Source organism: Ranitomeya variabilis, chromosome 2 (assembly GCF_051348905.1).
Source record: "Ranitomeya variabilis isolate aRanVar5 chromosome 2, aRanVar5.hap1, whole genome shotgun sequence".
Classification (NCBI taxonomy): domain Eukaryota; kingdom Metazoa; phylum Chordata; class Amphibia; order Anura; family Dendrobatidae; genus Ranitomeya; species Ranitomeya variabilis.
The window spans coordinates 136607144-136633757 of NC_135233.1; the positions used below are offsets into that span (position 1 = coordinate 136607144).

At 42.5% G+C, this 26614-nt stretch overlaps 1 protein-coding gene across 2 annotated transcripts in view; it reads right to left on the bottom strand.

Moving 5' to 3' along the window:
* Nucleotides 1-26614, bottom strand: part of TTC27 (tetratricopeptide repeat domain 27) — a 522480-nt gene that overhangs the window by 325254 nt on the left and 170612 nt on the right. For both annotated transcript variants that reach the window (XM_077283015.1, XM_077283016.1), the window contains one exon: nt 2790-2923. In XM_077283015.1, coding sequence (XP_077139130.1) covers nt 2790-2923 — 134 coding nt within the window. The remainder of the gene's footprint in view (nt 1-2789; nt 2924-26614) is intronic.

Here is a 26614-nt window from a genome sequence, read left to right on the forward strand (position 1 = left end):
TAGTCTTGATAACCAACCTTGTAGGAGCTGGCAGCAGGAGATTGCAGCCCCCAGCTTTGAGTTTTGTCTGGTTGGTTAATAAAATAGGGGAGAACCCACGTCAGGATTTTCATTCACATATTTCCGAACAATCTCGGCCAGCGGCTGTGGAATACCCCGATCGACCGCACCTACTGTCACTGTTATTAGCGGCATCAGGTGTTGGATGATGGGGTTAACAGTCTCAAAAGCCACCCCCTGCTGTCGTTCAGACTTTAATATAACGCTCATCATTCTCCTTTGCTCGCCGACAGAGCAGGGGAGAATGATGACAGCCGACTTCAGCACCAGCTGCCGGGGAACAGCGCTTACTGTAGCGCTTCTTCCCCAGCGGCCGTCAGTGTCACAAGGAGGACATCAAAGTGTGTTCTCTGTGTGCATATGTGCAGGACGTTTTGCCTTACATGCTGACGGCAAAAAACAGAAATGTCAGCGTGTTTTGCCTACGGACACATGGTCTGTGGAAACACACTGACATGTGCACAGACCCATTCATTTGAATGGGTCTACATGTGTACGTGTCTCCGGTACGTGTGAAAACTGTCACCACACGTATCGGAGACACAAACGTGTGAATGGGGCCTTAGAAACCTTTAGATTGGATTCATGATCCAAGGAAAGCAGTATAATTCACCTCCTGGATAATGACGCACTCACTGGATCCTGAACCACCTTTAAAACATTCTGCTACCCAGGCAAATCCACTAACTGAACAGGCTTTAGCAGTCACCCTAATAATTGCCAGCACCAGTAAAAACAGAGGTGAGTATATCTCTTATCAGTACTACGTAGTTTAGTCTCTCCAATGACAGTGGCATCTCCATATCTTTAATACATACATTCATTCTCTATGGGCCTCCTGGAAAAAGCCAAGCGTCGTTGTGAGCAACCACATAGAGAATAAAAAGGTACAGATTGCACATTAGCACTGCCGTTCCATTCTAACGGGGATAATAGACGTTGTCCATTCTATTGATTGGAGCAGGTCCCAGCAGTTGGACCCACACTAATCAACAAGTGATAAATTATCCAGTGGACAACCCCTTTAAGGATAAGTGTGCACTGTATTTCGAGCCACTGTAGAGTGTTCATGCCCATTAGTCATCCCTGCTTTCAGGGCTGTGGAGTCGGTAAGCCAAAGCTCCGACTCAGACTCCTCAGTTTCCCTGACTCCCACTCCACAGCACTGGTCACTACTGAGCATGTACGTAAAGTGCAGCACAGATTCATCTCAACTAAAAGCTGAGATCCTTACAATAGGAGCAGAACAGACATTTATAGAATATTTTATAACTTTCCCAAATTCTTATGAAAAAAGTGACATCACATCCTGCATTGTGCCGTACCCAATTTATTATATATTTTAGGAGTCGGTCCATTTGATACCGACTCCACCAAAATGAACACTGACTCCACAACTCTTACTTCACGATTCCGACTCCACAGCCCTCCTTGCTTTCATCAACTATAGGGATAAATTGCAAAATAAATCATATACATCAATTTGATATGTCTTTTTGCAGTGGTTCTCATTTGTAGACACATACTGACTAGACATAGGCAAAAAGCACACTTTAAACGGGGGCCTATGGGAATATTAAGGCACATGCCAGAAACTTTTCTTGGCATATACATTTGGCTAAGAGCACAGACGTTGAATGTACTTCGCCTTAGGCCAAATTATGTGGTTGTATCCTAAGGAAGTAGTGTGTTAACCTACGAAACATGTCGATAATAAAAACCGCATAACTATAGCTCCTTGTAAACCGATTTTTCATAATTTCTCCAGCAGCGATAAATAATCCACCAATTTTTCCTTCTCATTTGCATCTGGTCTGGTGATTGTGGATCTGCAGCAGCGGGTCACTCACCAAATGTTGCGTATACAACCATATCAGGTTAGCATATCCTGTTTTTAATAAATCATAGTCGGATGAGACCCTATTTGGCCTTATTTGCTCCCCAGTCCTTCCATAATTAGAGAAAATTAACACTTTCGATTGTCCATTGACTTGTATTCAACAGCCTTATAGGCATATATGAGACTGTCGAAATTGGGTCAGGAGACCCGTAGTAAGTCGATGCATCACTGTCCGTGCTAGGACAGCAAAACACAGATGTGTGAATCTGGCCTCAGTCAGAAGATCGGATACACAGGTAAAAGCAGTCATTGAAAATTGGCCGATCAATTTCTGTATGATTACGGGAAACCAAGGTTCACTCAGAATCACATTATGGCAGTGCAGAGAATGAATCATCCTGCAGTAAACACGACCTGCGGAAAATGAAATGTCTCCACACCGCTTGCACTCTACCACTTAAAGGAAAATGCAAAGAAAAGAGAAGCCAGGCTTTTTTTGAAAAGCTGCATACTTCTAGATGTGAAGTAATTAACTATATAAGAGCCTCATAAGATAGCAAACAGAAGATTCAGACAAATGAGTGATTTACAGTTTAGATGATCTTTGAGGAAAACTGGAATATTATCTTCATTATTAATAAAATATATATTTTTTGATTATTATCTGTGTTTTAATGAAAACAATATATGTAACTGCATGTCCATTATGTAACATTATCTAACATTGGGCCATAGATACAGAGAACAAAATAAATTGTATTCAGACAACACTCAGCAGCTCGTGAACATTTTGGGGATGGAAGGAAAGGGTTAAATGCATGGGAAGCGCTGCAGTGATGAAATGGTTAACCAAGATGCGAGCACAACTGATCATTTTTCTTTTTCATACCTTAGGCAAGTTCTCTACAGGGGTTGGAGCAGGCGTTAGTCCATTGCGTAAGAAGGAATCTCCTTCCCTTTGCACATCTAGAACAAGTTGAGCCAAGTCGTTTTCCTGAAACCGTGTCCGTTTTCCCAAAGCACCTGCAGGAAATGAAGACACAATTCACATCAATTTACTGCCCGTCAGGGAACAGTCCCAGCTCCTCTTTTTTTTAGTCTTTTGCTTTACAGCAGAAGAAAATGCCGCCATTGAGACAGTTAACTCTTCCAGTGTGGAATGCCAGGAGTGTGTATGGTGCATGCATCCACAGACACTGCAGGTGACAAGTGACCAGGTCTGTTCCTAGTCACTGTGCAGCGTTGTAAGGTTTCTATACCGCTCACACCTAATCATTCCGTGGGGACGCTCCCACACAGCATAGTGAGAGACGCCAGCTCGCATCCTCCTTTGTTCTAAATGTGGCCAACGTGAAAAATAATCACAAATTTATGAGGTTACCAGTCAGCTTCCTATAGAAACTGCATTTTCATAGAGAAATAATGGCCTAATGACTGCGTCGCTCCCATGCATAGATTGAGTTATTTCTGTGCAGGATTCATCATAAAAATGCTGATGAAAGCTAGAAAAAAAAAAAAGAAATAAAATAAAGGGCTTTGATGGAAAGTAGGTGCCTGTTCGTGTGAATCTTCAGTTTATGTTATGGAATCATTTACTGCTCTGATACAAATATAATGACACACAGATATTACAGGAGAGTATACTGAGTGGTACACACCAATGTACATCTGTACACACACACACACGCATACACACATGCGCACACAAGCACTCACGCACACACACACACACACGCACAGACATGTAAACAAATGCGGACATACATAGACACACACACGCACATACACACACATGTGCGTGCAGACACATGCACACGAACACTGTAGTGCCGCGGGGATGGTGCAGTGTGACAGGCAGTGACCCAGGAAAGTTCAAAACAAAGTCTCTTAATGGTCAGCGTACTCACAACAGAAAGCAAATAGTATCCTCCAGATCGCAGCCGGAAACAAGATAGTCCGTAACTGGGACTGGTTGCCGTGGGCGACTACACCGCTGTGTACACTGAGGGATTCCAGGAATTTTGGCTCCGCTTCAGTCCGTGTTGCTTCACACAAGTTGATCTCTGCAGAGCCTCATGCTCTGCACGCTTGCAAAACCAAAACTGGCAAACCCAACACTCTCCTGCAGGGTTTTTACAAGGAACCTATGCCAGCAGGCCACAGAGAAGACCTGGCCGGGAAGAAACAGAGAGCACCACTATCATCCTGTAGTCCGTTTAAACAATAAAAGCCCATGGCAGGTTTTCCTAAATCTGCCTTGGACAAATAGCTTGCCCAATACCAACTCTTACTTTTATTTTGCATTGCAATCACAGCTATACCTGTGACTGCAATGCACTCCCGCGACCTCAATACGCATCTGTGCGCATCCTGGGGGACACATAGCGACCATCGCAAATAACCCCGGTCACTGCCTCACATAACCCCCATCTGTGCCCGTGACTGGTCATCTGTATTTCCTTGTGACTTCCCTGCCCGATGTTCCATTGAGAAACTGAAGTTTTGTAGGGACAGGAACCATCTGGTGACTCGAGCATTTCTCTCTTTTGCGTTTCTCAGCCAGACGAGGGGTGAATGGTCCGTTACTAAACGAAACAGACGCCCGAGCAAACAGTAGCGTAGGGACTCCAATGCTCACTTAATCGCCAAGCATTCCTTTTCCACAACGCTATAGTTTTTCTCTGCCAAGGTCAGTTTCCTGCTCAAGCAGGTGACTAGATGCTCATCCCCACTCACCTCTTGCAACAGCACCGTTCCTAGGCCTACCTCTGAGGCATCTGTTTGCACGATGAAGGTTTTCTTGAAGATGAGGATGATGAGGATCGGCTGTCCACATAACACTGACTTCAGGGACTGGAATGCTTCCTCCGCTTGAGGATTCTACCGTACCATCACCAAATTCTTACCTTTTAACAGGTCAGTTAGGGGTGCCGACCTTCCAGCAAAATTGGGTAGTACCCAATAAAGCCGAGGAATGCCCTCACCTGTTTTGTACTAAAAAGCTTGGACCAGTTTTGAATGGCCTCGATCTTGTTTACTTGGGGTTTGATAACCCCACAGCCAATCACGTAACCTAAGTACCGGGCTTCCGTGAGTCCAATCACGCATTTTTTTTATTCGCTGTTAATCCCGTGATTCTGAGAGACTCCAGCACTGCTTGTACCCGGGTCAGATGGGCATTCCAGTCCACACTAAAGATGACTATGTTGTCTTAATACGCTGATGCATATTTCCGATGAGGCTCTAACACTATGTCCATCAGCCTCTGGAATGTGGCCAGAGCCCCATGTAACCCAAAAGGCAAGACGACATATTGATAGAGACCCTCTGGCGTAATAAAAGCAGCCTTTTCTTTTTTGCCGATTCGTTTAACGGGACCTGCCTGTAACCTTTGGTGAGATCGATCGTGGAAGTACTGGGCCTCCCCCAGTCCCTTAATTAGCTCGTCCACCAGGGGCACTGGATAGAGTTCAAATTTTGATATCTTATTTAATGTTATGCTTAATTTTATGAAGTCATTACAAAAGCATAATGATCCGTCTGGCGTTGGTATTAGCACAGTGGGTCTAGCCCACTCACTCCGGGACTCCTCGATGGATCCCAACTGAAGCATTTGTTTCACTTCGGTCATGATGGCTTGCCTCCAGGCTTCTGGCACTCGGTACGGTTTCATCCGTACCCTTACTCGGGGCTCGGTGACAATGTCATGTTGGATCACCGAGGTCCACACCTGCAGCTGAGAATATGTCTGTATTCTGTTGCACCAGAACCCGAGTCTCCCATCGCTGCTGTTTGGTGAGAGCGTCACTTATTTTAACTTGACCCCTGGCTGTGTCCTTGGCCGGTGCCAGAGGGTTCACCGTGGGTATGACCGTAGTCACCTCCGTGTCCAAACATTCCAGGTCCTTCCAGGCTTTTAGCAGGTTGATGTGGTACAGTTGCTCGGGCTTCCTATTCCCAGGTTGGTACACCCTATAATTCACTTCTCCCACCTTCCCGCGTATCTCATATGGCCCTTGCCACTTGGACATGAGCTTACTCTCTGTGGTGGGCACTAGTACCAACACCCGTTTCCCTTCTTTAAAGCTCCTGACTGTAGCTCTCTTATTATACGTGTGGCTCTGCGCGGCCTAGGCATCCAACTGATGCTCCTTGACTATGGACCTGACAGCCGCAATCCAGTCCTGCATGCTCGCCACATGCTCAATCACACTCCGATGTGAAGTTGGCTCCTGTTCCCATGTCTCCTTGGCTACGTCCAGCAACCCCCTCGGATGCCTGCCATACAATAACTGATAAGGGGAAAAACCTGTGGACGCCTGTGGTACCTCGCGGATAGCGAACATTAGATAGGGCAATAACATGTCCCAATCCCTCCTGTCCTTGGAGACCACTATTTAAGCATGGATTTAAGGGTTTAACTAAATCTCTCCACCAACCCGTCAGTTTGTGGGTGGTACACTGACATACCTAACTGTTTGATCTGGAGTAGCTTACATACAGTCATATGAAAAAGTTTGGGCACCCCTATTAATCTTAAGCTTAATGTTTTATAAAAATTGTTTTTTTTTGCAACAGCTATTTCAGTTTCATATATCTAATAACTGTTGGACACAGTAATGTTTCTGCCTTAAAATGAGGTTTATTGTACTAACAGAAAATGTGCAATCTGCATTCAAACAAAATTTGACAGGTGCATAAGTATGGGCACCCTTATCATTTTCTTGTTTTAAATACTCCTACCTACTTTTTACTGACTTACTAAAGCACTTTTTTTGGTTTTGTAACCTCATTGAGCTTTGAACTTCATAGCTAGGTGTATGCAATCATGAGAAAAGCTACTTAAAGTGGCCACTTGCAAGATGTTCTCCTGTTTGAATCTCCTCTGAAGAGTGGCATCATGGGCTCCTCAAAACAACTGTCAAATGATCTGAAAACAAAGATTATTCAACATAGTTGTTCAGGGGAAGGATACAAAAAGCTGTCTCAGAGATTTAACCTGTCAATTTCCACTGTGAGGAACATAGTAAGGAAATGGAAGAACACAGGTACAGTTCTTGTTAAGGCCAGAAGTGGCAGGCCAAGAAAAACATCAGAAAGGCAGAGAAGAAGAATGGTGAGATCAGTCAAGGACAATCCTCAGACCACCTCCAGAGAGCTGCAGCATCAACTTGCTGCAGATGGTGTCACTGTGCATCGGTCAACTATACAACGCACTGTGTTTTTTTGCCGCCATGCATAACGCCTTTTTGTATGACCAAACAACTCAATCTTGGTTTCATCAGTCCACAGGACCTTCTTCCAAAAAGAAATTGGCTTCTCCAAATGTGCTTTTGCATACCTCAGCCGAATCTGTTTGTGGCGTGCTTGCAGAAATGGCTTCTTTCGCATCACTCTCCCATACAGCTTCTCCTTGTGCAAAGTGCGTTGTATAGTTGACCGATGCACAGTGACACCATCTGCAGCAAGTTGATGCTGCAGATCTCTGGAAGTGGCCTGACGCTGAGGGTGCCAGGCCTGTTGGCTTGGCTCCGTGTTGCTACACACAGGATGAGCTTTGCAGAGCCTCCTGCTCTGCACACTTGAAAAAACAAAATCTGACCCAACCCTCTGCTGCAGGGTTTTTAAAAGGAACCTGTGGCAGCAGGCCACATGGAAGACCTAGTCGGGAGGAAACGGACCGCACCACTGCCATCTTTCTCGGGGCTTTCTCGGTTCAGGATCCTCATCTCCTAGCCATTGGACAGTGAAGTCAAAGAGAGTTTTTAGCGCTGCAGTATCTGTCCTGCAATCAGGCCTGCTTCTGCCATGAGGAGAGAAGAGCATTTTTCCTTAGGTGGTGGTCTGGGACGTCTCTCAAGGGGGGGGGGGGGGGGGGGGAGTGCTGGAGTAGCACATCAGCCAATGCCGGCCGACTGTTAGTCAAGTCAGAAGAAGAAATGAATGCTGTGATAGAAGAAGAACCAGAATTAGGGTATTATTAGGCTTTTGTTGTGTGGTTTCAACAGGGGTGGGGGTTGGGGATGTGGTGGTATCATAATAGGGGATGGAATGTGCTGTTCGGGGTAAGATACTGTATATAGGGGTCTATAAGGAATCATACTATATACAGGCTATGGGCCATCATACTGACCATACTGTATATACAAGGCCATAGTGCATCATACTGCATATAGGAACGACAAAAAACTTAGTAAAAAAGAAAAAAAAAAAATCCAGCTCACCACAGTAGAATCCAATGGCCGTGCACGGAAAGAAGTTTGTGTTAGCAGCAAACAAGCAATATCAAAGAAGGAAAGGTATCCAGCAGCAGATCCATTGGTGAAAAATTATTTAAAAACAAAAATCTTTAATATATAACATGGTTAAAATTATGTCATAAAACCACTAATTTAAAAAAAGGCAAGTAACCAGGGAAACTCATGGCCTTATGCGTTTCAAACCGACTGGTTCTTAATCTTAGTTCAGAGTGTATAGGAAGGCTACAGGGCATCATACTGTATATAGAGGCGATGGAGCATCATATTATGTAATAGGGGGCTGGGGGCCATCATATCGTGTATAAGGGGTTATGGGCCAGCATATTATGTATAAAAAGCATCATACGCATATTATGTATAAAAAGCATCATACTGTGTATAGAGAGCAATTAACAAAATCTCAAAAACAGGTATCATAATCAGAATTCGGGATTTAACCCCTTAATAAATCGCCAATATGTCTTTTAACTGACCTGAGATACAAGAGAATAGCATCTCCATACAGGTGACAATCCAGCAGCTGTCGGCTGTACACTGTAGCTGACAACTTGCTGCATCAGCCACGATCAGTGTTTGCACCGTCCAAATCTGTTTATCCCCTTAGATGCTGTTTAAGGACTTTAGACAAGAGAAAAGATATGCATACCAACTGTGATCAACCATCAAAACATACAACTTTATTTATAGAAAAAGGCACAACAGAGCAAGACATACATTTAAAAACATTTAAAAACCAAGAGACGGCACATGGCTGATAAGACATATGCACCCCCCCAGACAGTTGGAAATAAATACCTAAGAGCACTAAGCAAGATAGGATAAATTCATGAAAAATCCATATACAGTGGGGCAAAAAAGTATTTAGTCATTCAGCAATAGTGCAAGTTCCACCACTTAAAAAGATGAGAGGCGTCTGTAATTTACATCATAGGTAGACCTCAACTATGGGAGACAAACTGAGAAAAAAAAATCCAGAAAATCACATTGTCTGCTTTTTTTATCATTTTATTTGCATATTATGGTGGAAAATAAGTATTTGGTCAGAAACAAAATTCATCTCAATACTTTGTAATATATCCTTTGTTGGCAATGACAGAGGTCAAACGTTTTCTGTAAGTCTTCACAAGGTTGCCACACACTGTTGTTATGTTGGCCCATTCCTCCATGCAGATCTCCTCTAGAGCAGTGATGTTTTTGGCTTTTCGCTTGGCAACACGGACTTTCAACTCCCTACAAAGGTTTTCTATAGGGTTGAGATCTGGAGACTGGCTAGGCCACTCCAGGACCTTGAAATGCTTCTTACGAAGCCACTCCTTCGTTGCCCTGGCGGTGTGCTTTGGATCATTGTCATGTTGAAAGACCCAGCCACGTTTCATCTTCAATGCCCTTGCTGATGGAAGGAGGTTTGCACTCAAAATCTCACGATACATGGCCCCATTCATTCTTTCATGTACCCGGATCAGTCGTCCTGGCCCCTTTGCAGAGAAACAGCCCCAAAGCATGATGTTTCCACCACCATGCTTTACAGTAGGTATGGTGTTTGATGGATGCAACTCAGTATTCTTTTTCCTCCAAACACGACAAGTTGTGTTTCTACCAAACAGTTCCAGTTTGGTTTCATCAGACCATAGGACATTCTCCCAAAACTCCTCTGGATCATCCAAATGCTCTCTAGCAAACTTCAGACGGGCCCGGACATGTACTGGCTTAAGCAGTGGGACACGTCTGGCACTGCAGGATCTGAGTCCATGGTGGCGTAGTGTGTTACTTATGGTAGGCCTTGTTACATTGGTCCCAGCTCTCTGCAGTTCATTCACTAGGTCCCCCCGCGTGGTTCTGGGATTTTTGCTCACCATTCTTGTGATCATTCTGACCCCACGGGGTGGGATTTTGCGTGGAGCACCAGATCGAGGGAGATTATCAGTGGTCTTGAATGTCTTCCATTTTCTAATTATTGCTCCCACTGTTGATTTCTTCACTCCAAGCTGGTTGGCTATTGCAGATTCAGTCTTCCCAGCCTGGTGCAGGGCTACAATTTTGTTTCTGGTGTCCTTTGACAGCTCTTTGGTCTTCACCATAGTGGAGTTTGGAGTCAGACTGTTTGAGGGTGTGCACAGGTGTCTTTTTATACTGATAACAAGTTTAAACAGGTGCCATTACTACAGGTAATGAGTGGAGGAAAGAGGAGACTCTTAAAGAAGAAGTTACAGGTCTGTGAGAGCCAGAAATCTTGATTGTTTGTTTCTGACCAAATACTTATTTTCCACCATAATATGCAAATAAAATGATAAAAAAACAGACAATGTGATTTTCTGGATTTTTTTGTCTCAGTTTGTCTCCCATAGTTGAGGTCTACCTATGATGTAAATTACAGACGCCTCTCATCTTTTTAAGTGGTGGAACTTGCACTATTGCTGAATGACTAAATACTTTTTTGCCCCACTGTACATATACAGACATATGCATCAATAGACACCACTCTGCTACCAGCTATAACCTATGTGCGCTGATCAATTACTCACAAATAAATACAGGAATTAAGCTTTGAGGCCCAAATCCTAGACCCATTCACCCTGTGCAAAAAATCTCATTGCACCAGATGCTGTCTAATAACCTGGATATATCACCCAAGGGTCCGGAAACGAAGCGTCACAAGAGCCAAATAAAGATGCGGTAGCCCAATAACAAATGCTTGTGCTAGTACTGGGGGGGGACTGAAGCCCCACGCGTATCGACGCTATAAGAGCGTCTTCATCAGGGGAATATAAGACAGAAAGTTTACGCTTGCTCTAATATAGCCAAATAGTTAAGCAAGATAGATATCACCTGTAAGGATGGGGCAGCGTGCGCTCTCCTTGCAGCTTGAACGGACCGGCGATTATTTCCGGATCAATAGGTTCACTCCACAGCAGATGCGCAGTAGGTCAGAAACACTATGTTGCCGAGGCTGCGCGCGCAGTCCCAGCACAGAGTTACCATAGCTACAATGACGCTGGATTAATCAGAGATTGCGCCTGCGCGAGTGTGTCAGAGCAAAGAAGAGAGGCTTACAACATTCAGAGAGCCAAATAAGTGCCTGCGCTATGAAACAGTCCGACTAGAAAAAATGTGTGTGTAACTAAGCACCAAGGCGTACACACCGTATGCAAGCAAGGAATACTTTTGACGGCCGAACAGCCCAGAATTGAGTGTCCATACAGTACGGCGACTTTGCTTAGAAGCATAAATATGCATAAATCAACATAGTTAGAATGCAGGCGAGGGCAACGAGAGAACACACGCAAACGGCGAGGATTCAAAGAAACATACCAAGAAGGGCCTTCAATGATCGGAGCCCAGTAATAAACGCCTGCGCAGTGCAGTCATCTAATTTAAAGGGTGTACCCAGAGGTACACATAAATAAGCAAAGCATACGACACAAATAGAAGCGATCTATTATATACAGTATATACAGAGCAGCGGAGGACATCATACTGTGTATAAGTGGCTGTGGTGGTCATACTGTGTACGGGGTAATTAACTGTGGGAGCCCATCAAACTGTGTATGGGGGGCTGGTGGACACCATTATAAGGAGGTACAATGGGGGATCATTGTCATTATAGGGAAGCACAGGGGTATTATTGTTACAGGAAAGCATAAGGGCAATGGTAGTGGCGGTTACAGCTTATTAGGGATCTTGGTGTCTTATAGCTCATAAGAACAAATGATGCAGAGGCTGTATACCATATGAAGGGCATTTAATACATGTGTCTGAGCCAGGAGCACCATGTGGTAACCCTATGTGCTAGGGTGTCTACAATGATCACTCTTGCAGTGAAAGATCATACAATTGGTAGTGGTTTGTTTATTTAGTATCTTTCCCTACAAACCCACCCTCAAGCACGGTATCATTTTTCGCTACTTTTTTTATCTTCTTTTTGACAGATTTGGCACTTTAATCTCTTGATCCCAGCAGCTGAGGGTTGTTTTTTTTGTTCGGGGCCTGAGCGCCAGTGTGTTTATTCTATTATCATTTACTGATGATAGTTCAGGTGATGTTTTCATGTACTGATGGTGGTTATGGTGCTATATCCATGTTCGCTATGTGGTTCTGGTGATGTATTCCTTTATAGGAGATATTTAATTGTTTCATATACTTTAGTATTGCAGTATATAATATAAGCAATCAAAGGAACGAATGAATGAATGAATGAATGAATGACTGACTTAATTAATTAAGTAAAAGCAAACCCCCCAAAACAATGATGAAATTAAATTTATGCCCTACAGGTTTAAATGCACTGCAGGAAGGGGTGTCATTTTAATTTTTTGACTCAGGCAGCAGAAAACTTAGAATCGGCACCAACTGCAATATGCAGTCAACCCAAATATCTAAATGCACAGGAGTAATGCTTAAGGTTCTTTTAAATTAGGCAACTTGTGGCACTAAATGACCAACAATTAGCTACTTGTTTGTTGATTGGCAGTTGTTTAATTGCCTGCTTACACAGGCCTAAATGGCTTCAGATGTGTATAGAAAAATCTAATGGATCAATTAGAGTTGCATGGGCTGTCATTGCTCTCGCCAGCACAGGTCCTGTTTACACGGGACAATGCGCTATAAAAAACAGTGAATTTGTATATAGTCCAAAAAGATCATTTCACACGAGGAACGCGAGTTTTGTTCATTCATCTGGTAATTGGCATTTGGTTTAGATTACACAATTATTAGGAAATTAGCATTTCAAGGAACACTTGTACATGATAATTGTGCAGTGTAATTGAACCAATGCTTACTTCACTTCACAACTCCCCATAGATTATTACAGCTGAATGATGGAGATCCCAGCAAAGGAAAACTCAATGTCAAAGGACCTTTTTAATTACCTAGTTGGGATTCTCCAAAGCAGAAATCCTCTTTAATGTTCTTGTTTTGGAAGCAGGTCCACAAGCCCATTTGGATTTGATTTATGGTTGTCCACATACTTGTATTTAGTTTAGAAACATAATTACAAAAATGTTATCTGCAATATTGGAATATTTAAAGAAACTGTATATCAGTAATCCATGTGACATAAGCCCTGCCACATTTGTTATTCTTTAATAGGTCTATAAATCTTAATCTACATTCTGTAAAAATGTAATAAGCATAATGTGTGCGCTCAGCTGATTGTGCCATGTCTGGCCTAATCACTGTCACCAGGTACAAATACCTTCAGACAGGAAAATGTGCCGCAGCTGCATTACTAGACCCCTGTGACCATGACAAGACTCACTTTCTAGGAAGATTGTGCATTACAATATCGGAAACGGAACCGGGCTTGTTCCACCACAGCAAATACACTGGTAGGTAACGATATGTCAGAATTTTTCTTTCTGGCATGTCTTGGTAAAATAAGCTTTTAAAATACAAATGTGCACTAAGTTAATAAATAAAGCTCCGGAGAAATCTGATGTCATCAAAAAGGCAATGATATAATCAAATTAGGCAGTACATGATACCATTAGGTAAATTTTAAGGACCACAGATAGGAACACAGGCACACCCATTGTATTCAATGGTGTTGCGCAAGTCAGGTTTTTCACACTGACCGTGTGTCCTGGTGAAAAACCCAGACATGTCAGTTTTTTCAGCACACCACGGACAAAATGCATGCCACACATGTGCACACTGATCTCACACGGATGACATCAACGTGACACGTACCGGCGCCTGGGAAGAAGGTGTACAGTTCGCGCTGTTCCCAGGCGCCGGCTGCTGAAGGCAGCTCTCATCATTGTTGCCTGGTCTTCCTGTGATCAGCGCGACAAGGTGACAATGATGGGAGTTGTGTTCAGCAAACGCTGTGTATATCCTGTGTAAAAATAAGAATTATATTAAGAAAAAATGGGGGCTGATGTTAACCCCTTAATGACCGCAGTCTTTTTACTGACCTGAGATATAAGAGAATAGCCTCCCCATACAGGTGACAATCCCGCAGCTGTCGGCTGTCCACTATAGCTGACAACTTGCTGCATCAGCCACGATCAGTGTTGGCACCGTCCACATCTATTTAACCCCTTAGATGCTGCTGTCAATAGTGACTACATCATTACAAATGGTTAACCGAGTGTGGGGGCTTCCTCTTTAACCTCAGTGGTACCCAAAGTTCATGATTGTGTGGCCCTGATGTTTGCTACAGCAATTTATGGCCAAATAGCGGCCTTAGAGTCTGCCGGCTACAGCGACCTGTTCAGAAGTTAGCGACATTTAGGTGGTAAAAATACACTTTTTCATTCCGCTCATGTCACTTTGCATTCATTCCTGAACAGCAACTGAAGGGTTAATAAACTATCTGACAGAGGTTTTCAATATGTTGGGGGGTGCGGTTTTTAAAATGGTATCACTTTTGGCGGTTTTCCAATATTTAGGACCCTCAAAGTCACTTCAAATTTGAATAGGTCCTTCAAAAATATAAATTTTGTACATTTCCTTGAAAAATAACTGCTACAATTTTAATCCTCCTAAAATGCAAACAAAAAAAAGAACATATTAGAAATGGTGCTGATGTAAAGCAGACAAGGGAAATGTTATTGATTAATGTTCTTCTGTGTTATGACTATCTGGATGATAGGGATAATCATTCAAGTTTGAAAATTGCTATTTTCTTACATTTTTGTCACATTTCTGATATTTTTTATAAATAAACACAAAACATATTGACCTAAATTTACCATTATAATAAATTACAATGTGCCACGAAAAAAAAATCTCAAAATCATTGGGATTTGTTGAAGCATTCTCTTATAACTTTCTAACAAAAATAAATTATGTTTCGAAAATTGTGCTGATATAAAGTAGACGTGGGAAATGTTATTTATTAACTATTTTGTGTGACATAAGTCTGATTTAAGGGCATGAAAATTAGCTGGAAAATTGCAAAATTGTTCAAATTTTTGCCAAATTTACAATTTTTACACAAGTAAATGTAAGTCATATTAAAGAAATGTTACCGCTATCATGAAGTACAATATGTCACAAAAAAAAAAATCTCAGAATCACCGGGATCTGTTGAAGTGTTCCAGAGTTATTACCTCATAAAGTGACACTGGTCAGAATTGAAAACATTAGCCTGGTCAGGAAGGTGAAAACAGGCTTTGGGGTGAAGTGGTTACAGGGAACCTGCCACCAAAAAAACCTGCTATTAACCTGCAGATATGGGGTTATTCTGCAGACTAATAGCGTTACTAACCTGTCCGGCCCTGAATTTAGCAAAACTCTGCAGGGAGAAATTGAACTTTAGTCCTCACGGCAGCGTTCCAGTTTCAGTCACGAGGGCATTCCCGGCACAGGTTCAATTACCACTCTGAGTATACATAGCGATGGCTGTAAATGCGCCCCCGCACTGACTGACCCTGGCTCTGCATTAGGGCTGGCTGTCAATCAGGGCTGGGGTTGAAGTTACAGTCGCCACTTTGTATACTCAGAGCACTGACTGAATCCATGCCGACGCCGCCCCGGTGACTGAAACCAGAACGCTGCCGGAGCAATAAAGTTCCATTTCTCCCTGCAGCGTTCAACTACGTGAGGGCACAGGGTAGGCTGATCAAGCTATTAACCTGCAGATTGACCCCATATCTGCAGGTTAATAGCGTTTTTTTCTGGTGACAGGTCCTTTTAAAGTAAAATAAATAACATTATTTGAAATTTCTTTAGCAAAATGAGAAAATCTCAGCCTCCCAGACAGGAACGGTTTGATGCCAACTTCAGTGCCAGCTCTCTGCTCACTCATCCCTTGGCTGCAATATCTTTCTGTGGGTTCTTGTATTGAAATGTAATTTATTATTTTCATTTTTTCCACTTTTAGTCACAACATAAACAAACACCAACGTTTTTCTAAGTGAAAACTTGACATCCACATTGGAGCTACACAGGCTGCAATTACAAGACTACCATCCTTCATGATGCGAAAAGTAGACAGTAACCTATTAAAGGCTATAGGGCTCAACTTATTACAATGATTTGTCTATTTTTTTGTTGATACGTTACAGTTGTGTACAAGAAACGGCATAAGAAGTAGTAGTCTACAGCACAGCACTGGTCTACAGCACAGCACTGGTCTACAGCACAGCACTGGTCTACAGGACAGCACTGGTCTACAGGACAGCACTGGTCTACAGCACAGCACTGGTCTACAGCACAGCACTGGTCTACAGGACAGCACTGGTCTACAGGACAGCACTGGTCTACAGGACAGCACTGGTCTACAGCACGGCACTGGTCTACAGCACGGCACTGGTCTACAGCACGGCACTGGTCTACAGCACGGCACTGGTCTACAGCACGGCACTGGTCTACAGCACGGCACTGGTCTACAGCACGGCACTGGTCTACAGCACGGCACTGGTCTACAGCACGGCACTGGTCTACAGCACGGCACTGGTCTACAGCACGGCACTGGTCTACAGCACGGCACTGGTCTACAGCACGGCACTGGTCTACAGCACGGCACTGGTCTACAGCACGGCACTGGTCTACAGCACGGCACTGGTCTACAGCACGGCACTGGTCTACAGCACGGCACTGGTCTACAGCACGGCACTGGTCTACAGCACGGCACTGGTCTACAGCACGGCACTGGTCTACAGCACGGCACTGGTCTACAGCACAGCACTGGTCTACAGCACAGCACTGGTGGCATTTCACAACCTCTATATCCTTAATCACCCAAAAACAAGAATCAATGCTGCGTAAATTAGAACCAAGCATATGTCGCTGTCCAATATATATTTTTCATTTCTTTTATAGGGTTTTTCACTTTATCTTAATTTTATCAAATGTGTCCAGGACATGAGTTGACGCCACTTACTAACAAAGGTTTTACAGGTTCTCCTTCTCTTTGAAGCTTCACATTTTCCCTGCTCCGATCGCTGATCTAATACTCAGTGCATTGCACACAGGGAGGAGGCATGTCGGCTCCTGCCCTGAGCAGGAGCTTGCAGGCCACCTTACCTGGATGACCCACGGCCATCCCTTGGCCCAGGTCATCATGGAGACCATCACGCTGTGCTGATTGGAGCTACCTCCCTCTGCTATGTCGATTGATGTCACTGTTGCTACAGGGTGTCAGCTATTGTATAGCGCTGACATCCACTGATGAACGTGACGTCTCCGTAGTGTGTGTTCTGAAGACCTGCACTGCTCGGCACAGTGGGCGCGATGTAGAACATTATTGCGCCCGCTGCGCTGAGGCGTCAGAGCTCGCAGAGGGAGATTGATTGAAAAGGGAGCAGACGGCTAACTATTCCATCGCTGCTTTCAACTATATTGGCATCCAGGATGCCGATACAGTTGAAAGTACAATGTTGGGTGCGGGCCTGGTACGGGCGCTGGTACAAGCCCTCCGTAGTGGCCATATGGTCTGCGGCAAACTGCGGTATGCCACGGCCATCATCAACAAACGCACACGAATTGAGCGCCACACTATTTTAAAAGCATTACCTCAGTTTTCCTTACAAAATTGTGTGAACATTGGCCACGGCATGAGAGCTCATCTTCATCTACATGTGTCTACACACGGCTCCTGCAGCATTGATGTGCACAGCTGTACTACTATTAATGACACCATGATACTGAACTACAAACTCTTGCTAATAAGGGAATATAAGAATTTTAAGAAAAACTAGAAGATTATTGTCTGATGTACAGAACAGCAACAGGAAAGCTCAAATAATGGCAGATGATGCAGCAGGTAATACAGATCTTTTCAAGAAGAGGATTAGATGACAAGATAAACATGTTTGAGGGAAAAACATGCCAAATGGTAACTATTCCTCAATTGAGGCTTTTAGGATTACCATTTTCTCAAACACTAAGCCTGAAGGATTGTTTCACCTGACCGGAGCCTGTCAATTATTTTGTTTGACGCAGACCCGTCCACAATCCATTATATGCAATCAATTCTAGTGATTTTAACATCACCTGCCTTGACGACTTCAGTGGTGAATCACAAACAACACTTTGATATTAGTTTGATTTTGTTCTACTATAGAAATTAAAGAAAGAAGAAAATTGTGGTAGACTTGATGTGCAATAGTGTTGGGTTAGTATATGTGTAATAAGCACTTCAATTTGATACTATACCACCCTTAAAGGGGTTGTCCAATACCTTAAACTGATTATTTCTAAGTAACTATCTTTAAAAACAAAGCATTTTCCTAATTGACACGTTTAAAGTCTCCTAACCATTTCCTTGCCCAATTTCCATTTCTTTCCTTAGTTTTTTTTTTCACTTTCAATAAGGCTTCATTAAAACACCCAACATGCATAGGGAAGTCTGAAAAGGAACCTCATCTCTGGGGTCCTCTGTGTGGGTTGTTTTTACACTATGCAGTCCCTTTCTTCTGCTCTTTTCAACTCCAGTCTTCCGTTAAAGACAATGTCATTAGTGACGGGGCTGGTGTGTTCTGCTCTCCTCTGACTGTCCTCTGCTCAATGTGTTCTCACTTCTGGGTGTCGTTTTTCCAGTGCACAAAACCACAGGAATGTAGGTACCCTTTGATAAAACAACAAGTGAAACGTACGCTGGGGTACGTACATCCCTGTGGTTCTGTACGAAAGGATATCCTTTCACTTAATATTAATGGGACCCTGTTTTTTTCTGACAGCTTATGGTAACATTGGGCTAACATCTATACAAGTGCTCTAGATAGTATTTTGTAGCATTCTAGATTGGGATTTATACTCACATATATTTATATATTTTTTCAGCTTGCTTATATATACATATTACATTTTTATTTTTTTGTACCAATTAATTGTCACATTTATTGATACCCCGACCCGATCCTTTTGAACTAATAGCCCAGCCCATGGGAATCCAAATTTTCTGATGTATTTCCCTGATTTTATATTGTTATACCAATTTGAGTGTTTTTTTAAAATGATCTAATAAAAATATATTATTTAAAAAATGTGCCTCTTTTTTTGTTTTAGTTATATCTTGAGTGTGCATGCTCTATGACTATCCATATATATCTCGCTATAAATAGGATATCTTATACAATAACTAGATTGAAAGATAAGATGGGTCCTAAGAGATTGTCCTGCACAAAAAGAGACCAGTGTTCAAGAATAATCTTGTTTATTTGTCTATGGCAATTAAAAGGTAGTACTTACCGTAGCTTAGTTTTATCCTATCTTGTAGTGATATAGCAACTTATTTCTCTATGTTCTTAAAGACTGTCTATTAAGACGTCTAACTTTAAAGGGAACCTGTCACCCCCAAAATCGATGATGAGGTAAGCTCACCATCATCAGGGGCTTATCTACAGCATTCCGTAATGCTGTAGATAAGCCCCCGATGTTACCTGAAAGAGGAGAAAAAGAGCTTAGATTATACTCACCCAGGGGCGGTCCCGCTGCGGTCCGGTCGGATGGGTGTCTCAGGTCCGGTCCGGCGCCTCCCATCTTCATTCCATGACGTCCTCTTCTGGTCTTCACGCCGCGGCTCCGGCGCAGGCGTACTTTGCCCTGTTGAGGGGAGAGCAAAGTACTGCAGTGCGCAGGCGCCGGCCCTCTTTGACCTTTCCGGCGCCTGCGCACTGCAGTACATTGCTCTGCCCTCAACAGGGCAGACAAAGTACACCTGCGCCGGAGCCGCCGCGTGAAGATCAGAAGAGGACGTCATGGAATGAAGATGGGAGGCGCCGGAATGGACCTGCGACGCCCATCGGAGCAGGACCGCCCCTGGGTGAGTATGATATAATGTCTTTTTCTCCTCTTTCAGGTAACATCGGCGGCTTATCTACAGCATTACAGAATGCTGTAGATAAGTCCCTGATGACGGTGAGCTTACCTCACCATCGATTTTGGGGGTGACAGGTTCCCTTTAAAGTTTCCGTAACAATTGTTTTTATATCTCATTTAGCCCTAAACAATTTTGTCAATTTCACTGCTTTCTCTGCAAACCTATAACTGTTGGTACAGCAGCTACGCTTCATTCGTCTGTATTGGTCAAGTTACACATTTAGTAACCAAGGTGGTAAGTGGCTGTTTGGATGTAATATAAAGCCTTTAAGTGCAACTGGCTTCTGTAATGTTCAATATTCCAACCTATCCCCAACCGCTAATACTGAAAGATCCAAAAACCCAACTAAAGTATTACTAATATGTGACACAATTTGCAAACTAAAAGAGGCTTTACGCTACTTTTTCATTGATGACCCATCTTTAGGTCATCAATCAAAGAGTAGGGGACAACCCCTTTAAATTATCACTTACCAGTTAGGCACGAGGACATTTTTTTTTACTTTTCACTTTGTTTTTTTCTTCACCTTCTTCCATGAGCCATAACTTTTTTGTTTTTACTTCCATATAGAGGCATGAGGGCTTGTTTTCCTTGCCACACAATGTATTGAAAAATGGGGTGGGGGGGATATGGGAAAAAGAGTGGCTCAGTGGTTAACACTGTTTGCTTTGCAAGGCTGGGATCCTAGGTTTAAACATCTACAAGAAGTTTGTACATTCTCTCTGTGTTTTCTCCAGGTTCTCTGGCTTCCTCTCACACTCCAAAGACATACTGTTAGGAAACTAACATTGTGAGCCCCAATGGGGACAGTGATGAGAATGTCTGTAAAGCGCTGAGGAATGATGGCACTATGTAAGTGAGTAAATAATAATAAAATAACATGGTGAAAAAAATGTAATTACACTATTGTATTTTGGGTATCACTTTTACAGCGTTCTTGGTGTGGTAAAATGACCTGGAAACAAGATTGTTTGGTCAATGGGATTATGGCTATACCAACCTTGCAGCTATTTTTTTCTACTTAAACGATAAAAAAATTCAAAATTTTGTAAATATAATTTTTGGGTTTTGTATCACCATTTTCCAAGAACTGTAATCTATTTTTTTCCCCATTGAATAGTGATTAGTGATGAGCGAGCATGCTGAAATAAGATGTTATCCGAGCATGCTCGTGTCCTAATCAAGTATTTTCAGCGTGCTACGAAAATATACTCAATTTCTCATGGCGGCATGTCTTATGGCTGTTCGACAGCAATTTGATTGCATGTTTGTTAGGCAATCTCTGCATGTCTCGCGGCTGTCGAACAGCTGCGAGACATGCAGCCATGTCGACTCGAATATATTTTTCGAGCACATCGAATATACTCGATTGGGACATGAGCATGCTCGGATAACACCTTACCTAGGTCTCTGTACTGATGAAGAGGTCCTGCGTGACCTCGAAACGCATTGACTCTTAAACCTGCATAATTTCTTCCAAGTATATTTCATTATGGAGCCTTTATCAGCAGCAGCGCTTTGAGTGACACCTCCATCCCGTCTCCATTCCAAGTTTGGTTCATCTGCGACCGATGTCCAGCAGCAGCAGATATACACGTTTTAAACGTTGCTTCAGTGCAATCTCACCAGGTGAGTTGATCTACCTTTCTCAAAACCCTGTTATATCGGAAAAGACCCTATAGCGCTCTCTCGTTCCCCAGTTTCTTCATCTTCATCTACATCGAGGAAGATGCTCTATTAGCACTCGAGCATGCTCGGCACCTTATTCGAGCATGCTCACTCATCGCTAATTGTGATATAAAAAAAAGCATGTAATACATTTATTTGTAACAAAAACCTGATGGAAACAATAGGTTATTTTCTGATGATAGTTTCCTTATAAAATAGGCGCTTTGCCTATTCTCATCAGGTTTTGCAGATCAGAATCAGCCATTACAGTCGATGGAGATCTATTAAAAACAAATAAAACTGCATCTGTTTGCAATGCTAAAAAACCTCTGAATTTACCATTAAGCCCCGATTCATCACTTACAGGAGGGTTTTAAGTCAGGTTGGTTTTTTGTTTGTTTTTTTTGCTTTATGGTATGAACTGGCATTTTTAGAGCAGATTCAAAATTCGTTTTTTCTTTTTCCTATGTTGATTTTCTTTATTGCAAATTTTCGGGTGTCAAAAAGCTAAATCTCTAAACTCTGCCCACAAAACAGGAAACACAGACGAGCACAAATAAAATATACTTAAAAAAATTCTCAAACAGAATAATGAAATTGGCGCAAACCACAAAAATACTAGACAAAAAACTGGCATAAAGGCAATGATAAATCATGGCCTATCTTTTTAAGAAGAGATGAGAAAAATGGAGGAAAAATTATACATTTAACCCCTTCACGGCATATGATATACATTTATGTCATAAGTCGTGTCCCTGATTTAGTCAACCATTATGTGCCCTTAACAGCCGCGGGTGGAGCAGAGGTCAGCCCATGACTGTTAATCTATTCAATGCCGCTATCAATCTCCGACACCGGCATTTAACACAAAACGAAAGGGGGGAGTGCCATTCTATGGGCCCACCCGTGAATTTATTGCAGGATGCCGAAGGGTTTCCATAACAGCTGGAGGTGCATATCATGATGATTCTCCTGTGATAGCTAGCCTGTAAATGGCATTCATAGGAGATTGTGATTTTAGCTATACATAGGAGTGCTGATAAACTGCTATGTATAGCACAAGCGATTAGATGACTGAACCTTTAAGCCCCCTAAGGGGACTAATAAATACAGAAAAAGTTAAATAAAAAAATAAAAAATATGAAAAAAACAGAAACAAATGTTAAAATCATCCCCTTTTGCCACATTAAAAATAATATATCTCAAGCTTGGAGGATCCCTTTAAGATATAACTTTTAATCATTTTAACAAAACCTTTTAGCACAACCCCAATCCAACAAAATGTAAAAAACAAACGACCCCGTAAAGTATTAGATATCATAATAGGTTATCTTACATAACAATAACCCAATGAGACCTACTGTAAAAAAGTATTAGTGATTTGCCATATAATGTGCCAATAGCTCAATCCCACATGGGTCATCAACAAAAAGTTCTTAATTACATACAGTAGTACATATCACATATAAAAAGTGTCATAGTGGATAAAACATATAAAAGACATGTAGATCTCACCAATTTATGCCATAGGGATGTCAGACTTGATCAATCTACCCTGTCGTACCCCTTGTGGTTCTCATGCTGTTGCCCTAGAAAAAATCCCTCCAGATGCGCCTCCCTGAAAAAATGAGATCTCCATTTGAAATGATTAAAGGCTATATTTTAAAGGGATCTTCAAAACTTAAGATATAAGTTTATTAGAAATAGAACCTGCAAGAATTAAGCAGGATTCCATGCTATATAGTTCACATTAAAAATAAAACAAAAAAAATGAAAAATAAACATGCGGTATATGGAATAGCTGCGTTCGTAAAAGTCTGATCTATCAAAATATAAAATAAATTCATTCGATCAAACAAAGGCATAACAGGAAAAAAGAATCAAAACACCAGAATTAAGGGTTAATGGCCTCCGTAACATTCGAAGAGCAGCCAATCAAAAGATCGTATCTACCTCAATATGGTCAACACGCAAAGTTGCGGGGGGCGTGGTTTGCAGGGGACAGGAGCGGACGTGCTTTTACGGAGCTCCTGACAATCCCCTATTTTCAGCTACTTAAGCATACTAAATTGTGAAATATCTGGCCTTAAATTTTAAAGAAATATGCCTGGACTGGGTTATGTTAAGAAAAAAGATGATTCATCAAAGAAATTTCCTTTATCGAGATGCAAGGACAATGGGAGGGGGCCTAATGGAAGCCTGCTTTCCCCTGAGGTAAAAGTGACTGGGAATTTACCTCAAAATATGGATCCCTGCCAAGACCCAACGGTATCAAAGCCTCATGGATCTAAATCGGCCCGTCGAACTTCTGTAACAAAGATTCCTGCTCTTATTGAGGCTTCAATATCAGCTGACAAAAACCCGAGGGGTGGCCGGGTGAATGCGATGGATACTGAAGATGTGACGGTGCAGATGAGAGAAAATGGTGATGCAGTTAAAATTCCCGCCCTTGTCACAGCTCCGGTACCAGCTGATGATAACAAGGAGAAGTGACGGGATCAGGTGATGGGACTCTGGCGCCTGCGGCGGGGATTCCGGCTTTTACCGCAGCTCTGATTAATGCTTCGGGAAGACGCCAGGGGACTGCGGGGATTCCTGGTGCTGCGACGCTACGGAGGGGAGCAGAGGGGGAATCACTGGCTTTGGCGTTGCACGGACACGGAGAGACCTCTGCAGCTCTCCAGGTTCAAAGAAGTAAACTCCGGTGTTGTATTTAAGCAATGGTTAACTATGTATATGCTATGCTTATTTTGGTTGAAAATGTTAATAAAATTGTTTGGAAAAATGCAAACATGAAGTATATGAAATGTGAATTGCATTATTGCTCTAGAAAATTGGAAAAAAATTGACTATTTAGCGCATAAATTAGCCAATTCATATGTACCCAGCAACCACAAAAATGCGATTCTTGTTGCTGGGAACCTACCTAATGTGAATCATCTTTTAAAGGGAACCTGTCACCCCCAAAATGGCTGGTGAGGTAAGCAAAGTACTGCATTGCGCAGGCGCCGGGCCTCTCTGACCTTTCCGGCGCCTGCGCACTGCAGTACTTTGCTCTGCCCTCAATAGGGCAGACAAAGTACGCCTGCGCCGGAGCCGCGGCGCGAAGACCCGAAGAGGACGTCATGGAACGAAGATGGGAGGCGCCGGAGCGGACCGGAGACACCCATCAGACGCGGACCAGAGCGGGACCGCCCCTGGGTGAGTATAATCTAACGTCTTTTTCTCCTCTTTCAGGTAACATCGGCGGCTTATCTACAGCATTACAGAATGCTGTAGATAAGCCCCTGATGACTGTGAGCTTACCTCACCAGCCATTTTGGGGGTGACAGGTGCCCTTTAAGCTGAAGCCTACATTTATATGGGAAGGAATGACTGAGGATGATCCTACCTTCCCAGAACGAGAATTGACTTGTTGTGACTGCCAGGTACACATGAATTGGCCAATTTATATTCTCAATGTTTCCAATTTTCTGCAGCAGTAATGCAATTCAAATTTCATATATTTCATGCTTGCAGGTTGTAGCGCTACAGAGCGCAGCTTTATTTGTTGGGTATATTTGGAGATGGCTACTCTTAGTAAGCACATGTACACATCTGTTTAGGAAATGAAAGTCAGTCTTTTGCTATTTCTACCTCAATAAGTTGTCAGGAAAAATGTCAGCTCATGGCGCAAAAAACAAGCCCTCACAGAGCCCCATGGTCCAAAAATTTAAAAATGGCAATACAAGCAAAGTTTGTTTGTTTTTTTGTCTTTCCAAGAAAAAAAAAGTTTTAAAAAAACTATACATGTTTGACATCTGCGTAATCGTACTGACCTGGAGAATCATACGGCGCGGTCAGTTGTACCATATAGTGAACATGGTAAATAACCGCGACCCCAAAATTGTGCATGAAATTGCATTGGAATTTTGTCCCCCACTTTACAGTGCATCACATGATGAAATAAATTATGTCATACAACTCATCCAGCAAAAAAGAAACCATCATAGGTCTATGTGAACAGAAAAATAAAAAGTTATAGCTCTTGGAATAAGGGGGAGTTAAAGAAAAAAACATTAAAGAAAAACCTGAAAATCGCTTGGCCGCGAAGGTGTAAAGAAAAGAAAAATATGAATGTACCCAAAGCTGAAAACAAGAATGGTATTATTCACCAGCAGCAAAATAGTGTGGACGTGAAACATAAAATATATTAGGAAGATGAAGAATGTTAGAGTAATCACTGCTGCGTTTCCAGGACGTTGGAGCTGGTTAATACATTACAGAAGTGAACATTTTCTCACTTCTACCGTTAGAGAAACAAATTCTCAGAATAGAGACTTCACAGTTGACCACTATAATACCACAGGAAAACCCTCCGTGCAGCCCCACGTAGGACTGAACAAACCACCTATTCCTACAGACAAAGGCTCCAGGTAACGATACGTGGACAATGAGGCGCTGGGAGTTTGACTTCCCTGTCAAAATATAGATTTTGTTTGTTTCTGGCTTACAATTTTGTTACAAGAGTCAAATTTTTATAACATGAATTTTCCATGAAAATGCATGCCAGCTGGGAAATGTGATGTTTGTTATGAAATGGGTGATTTAGGTATGAATGTATGACTGGAATGAAGACAGGAAATATCATTTAAAGGATAAAGAATAATGTATCTCTATCACCGCGCATAACAACAAACACAAAACAAAAGCACAACTCAGGTCTGGCATTTTTTACCGAGTTTTTCAGAATTCAATAAAAAGAATGAGGGTCTCTTCACACTTTCCAGGCCCTAGAATTAAGAGTGAATTTATCATGTGAGACGCTTTCAGTATGAAAACCATTATAGAAAAATATCCAATAACTTAAGGGCAATCTGCTTTGAAACAATAGCTGTCATTTTGGGAAAACATCCCTTTGAAGTTCTGACGTAGTATCCAAGCAGACCAAGACCACCACGCTCTGAGCACACAAAGGTACCAGAAAATACACAATGAATACATTAATGGGAACCAGTGCTAGACTTGGGTGAGAGG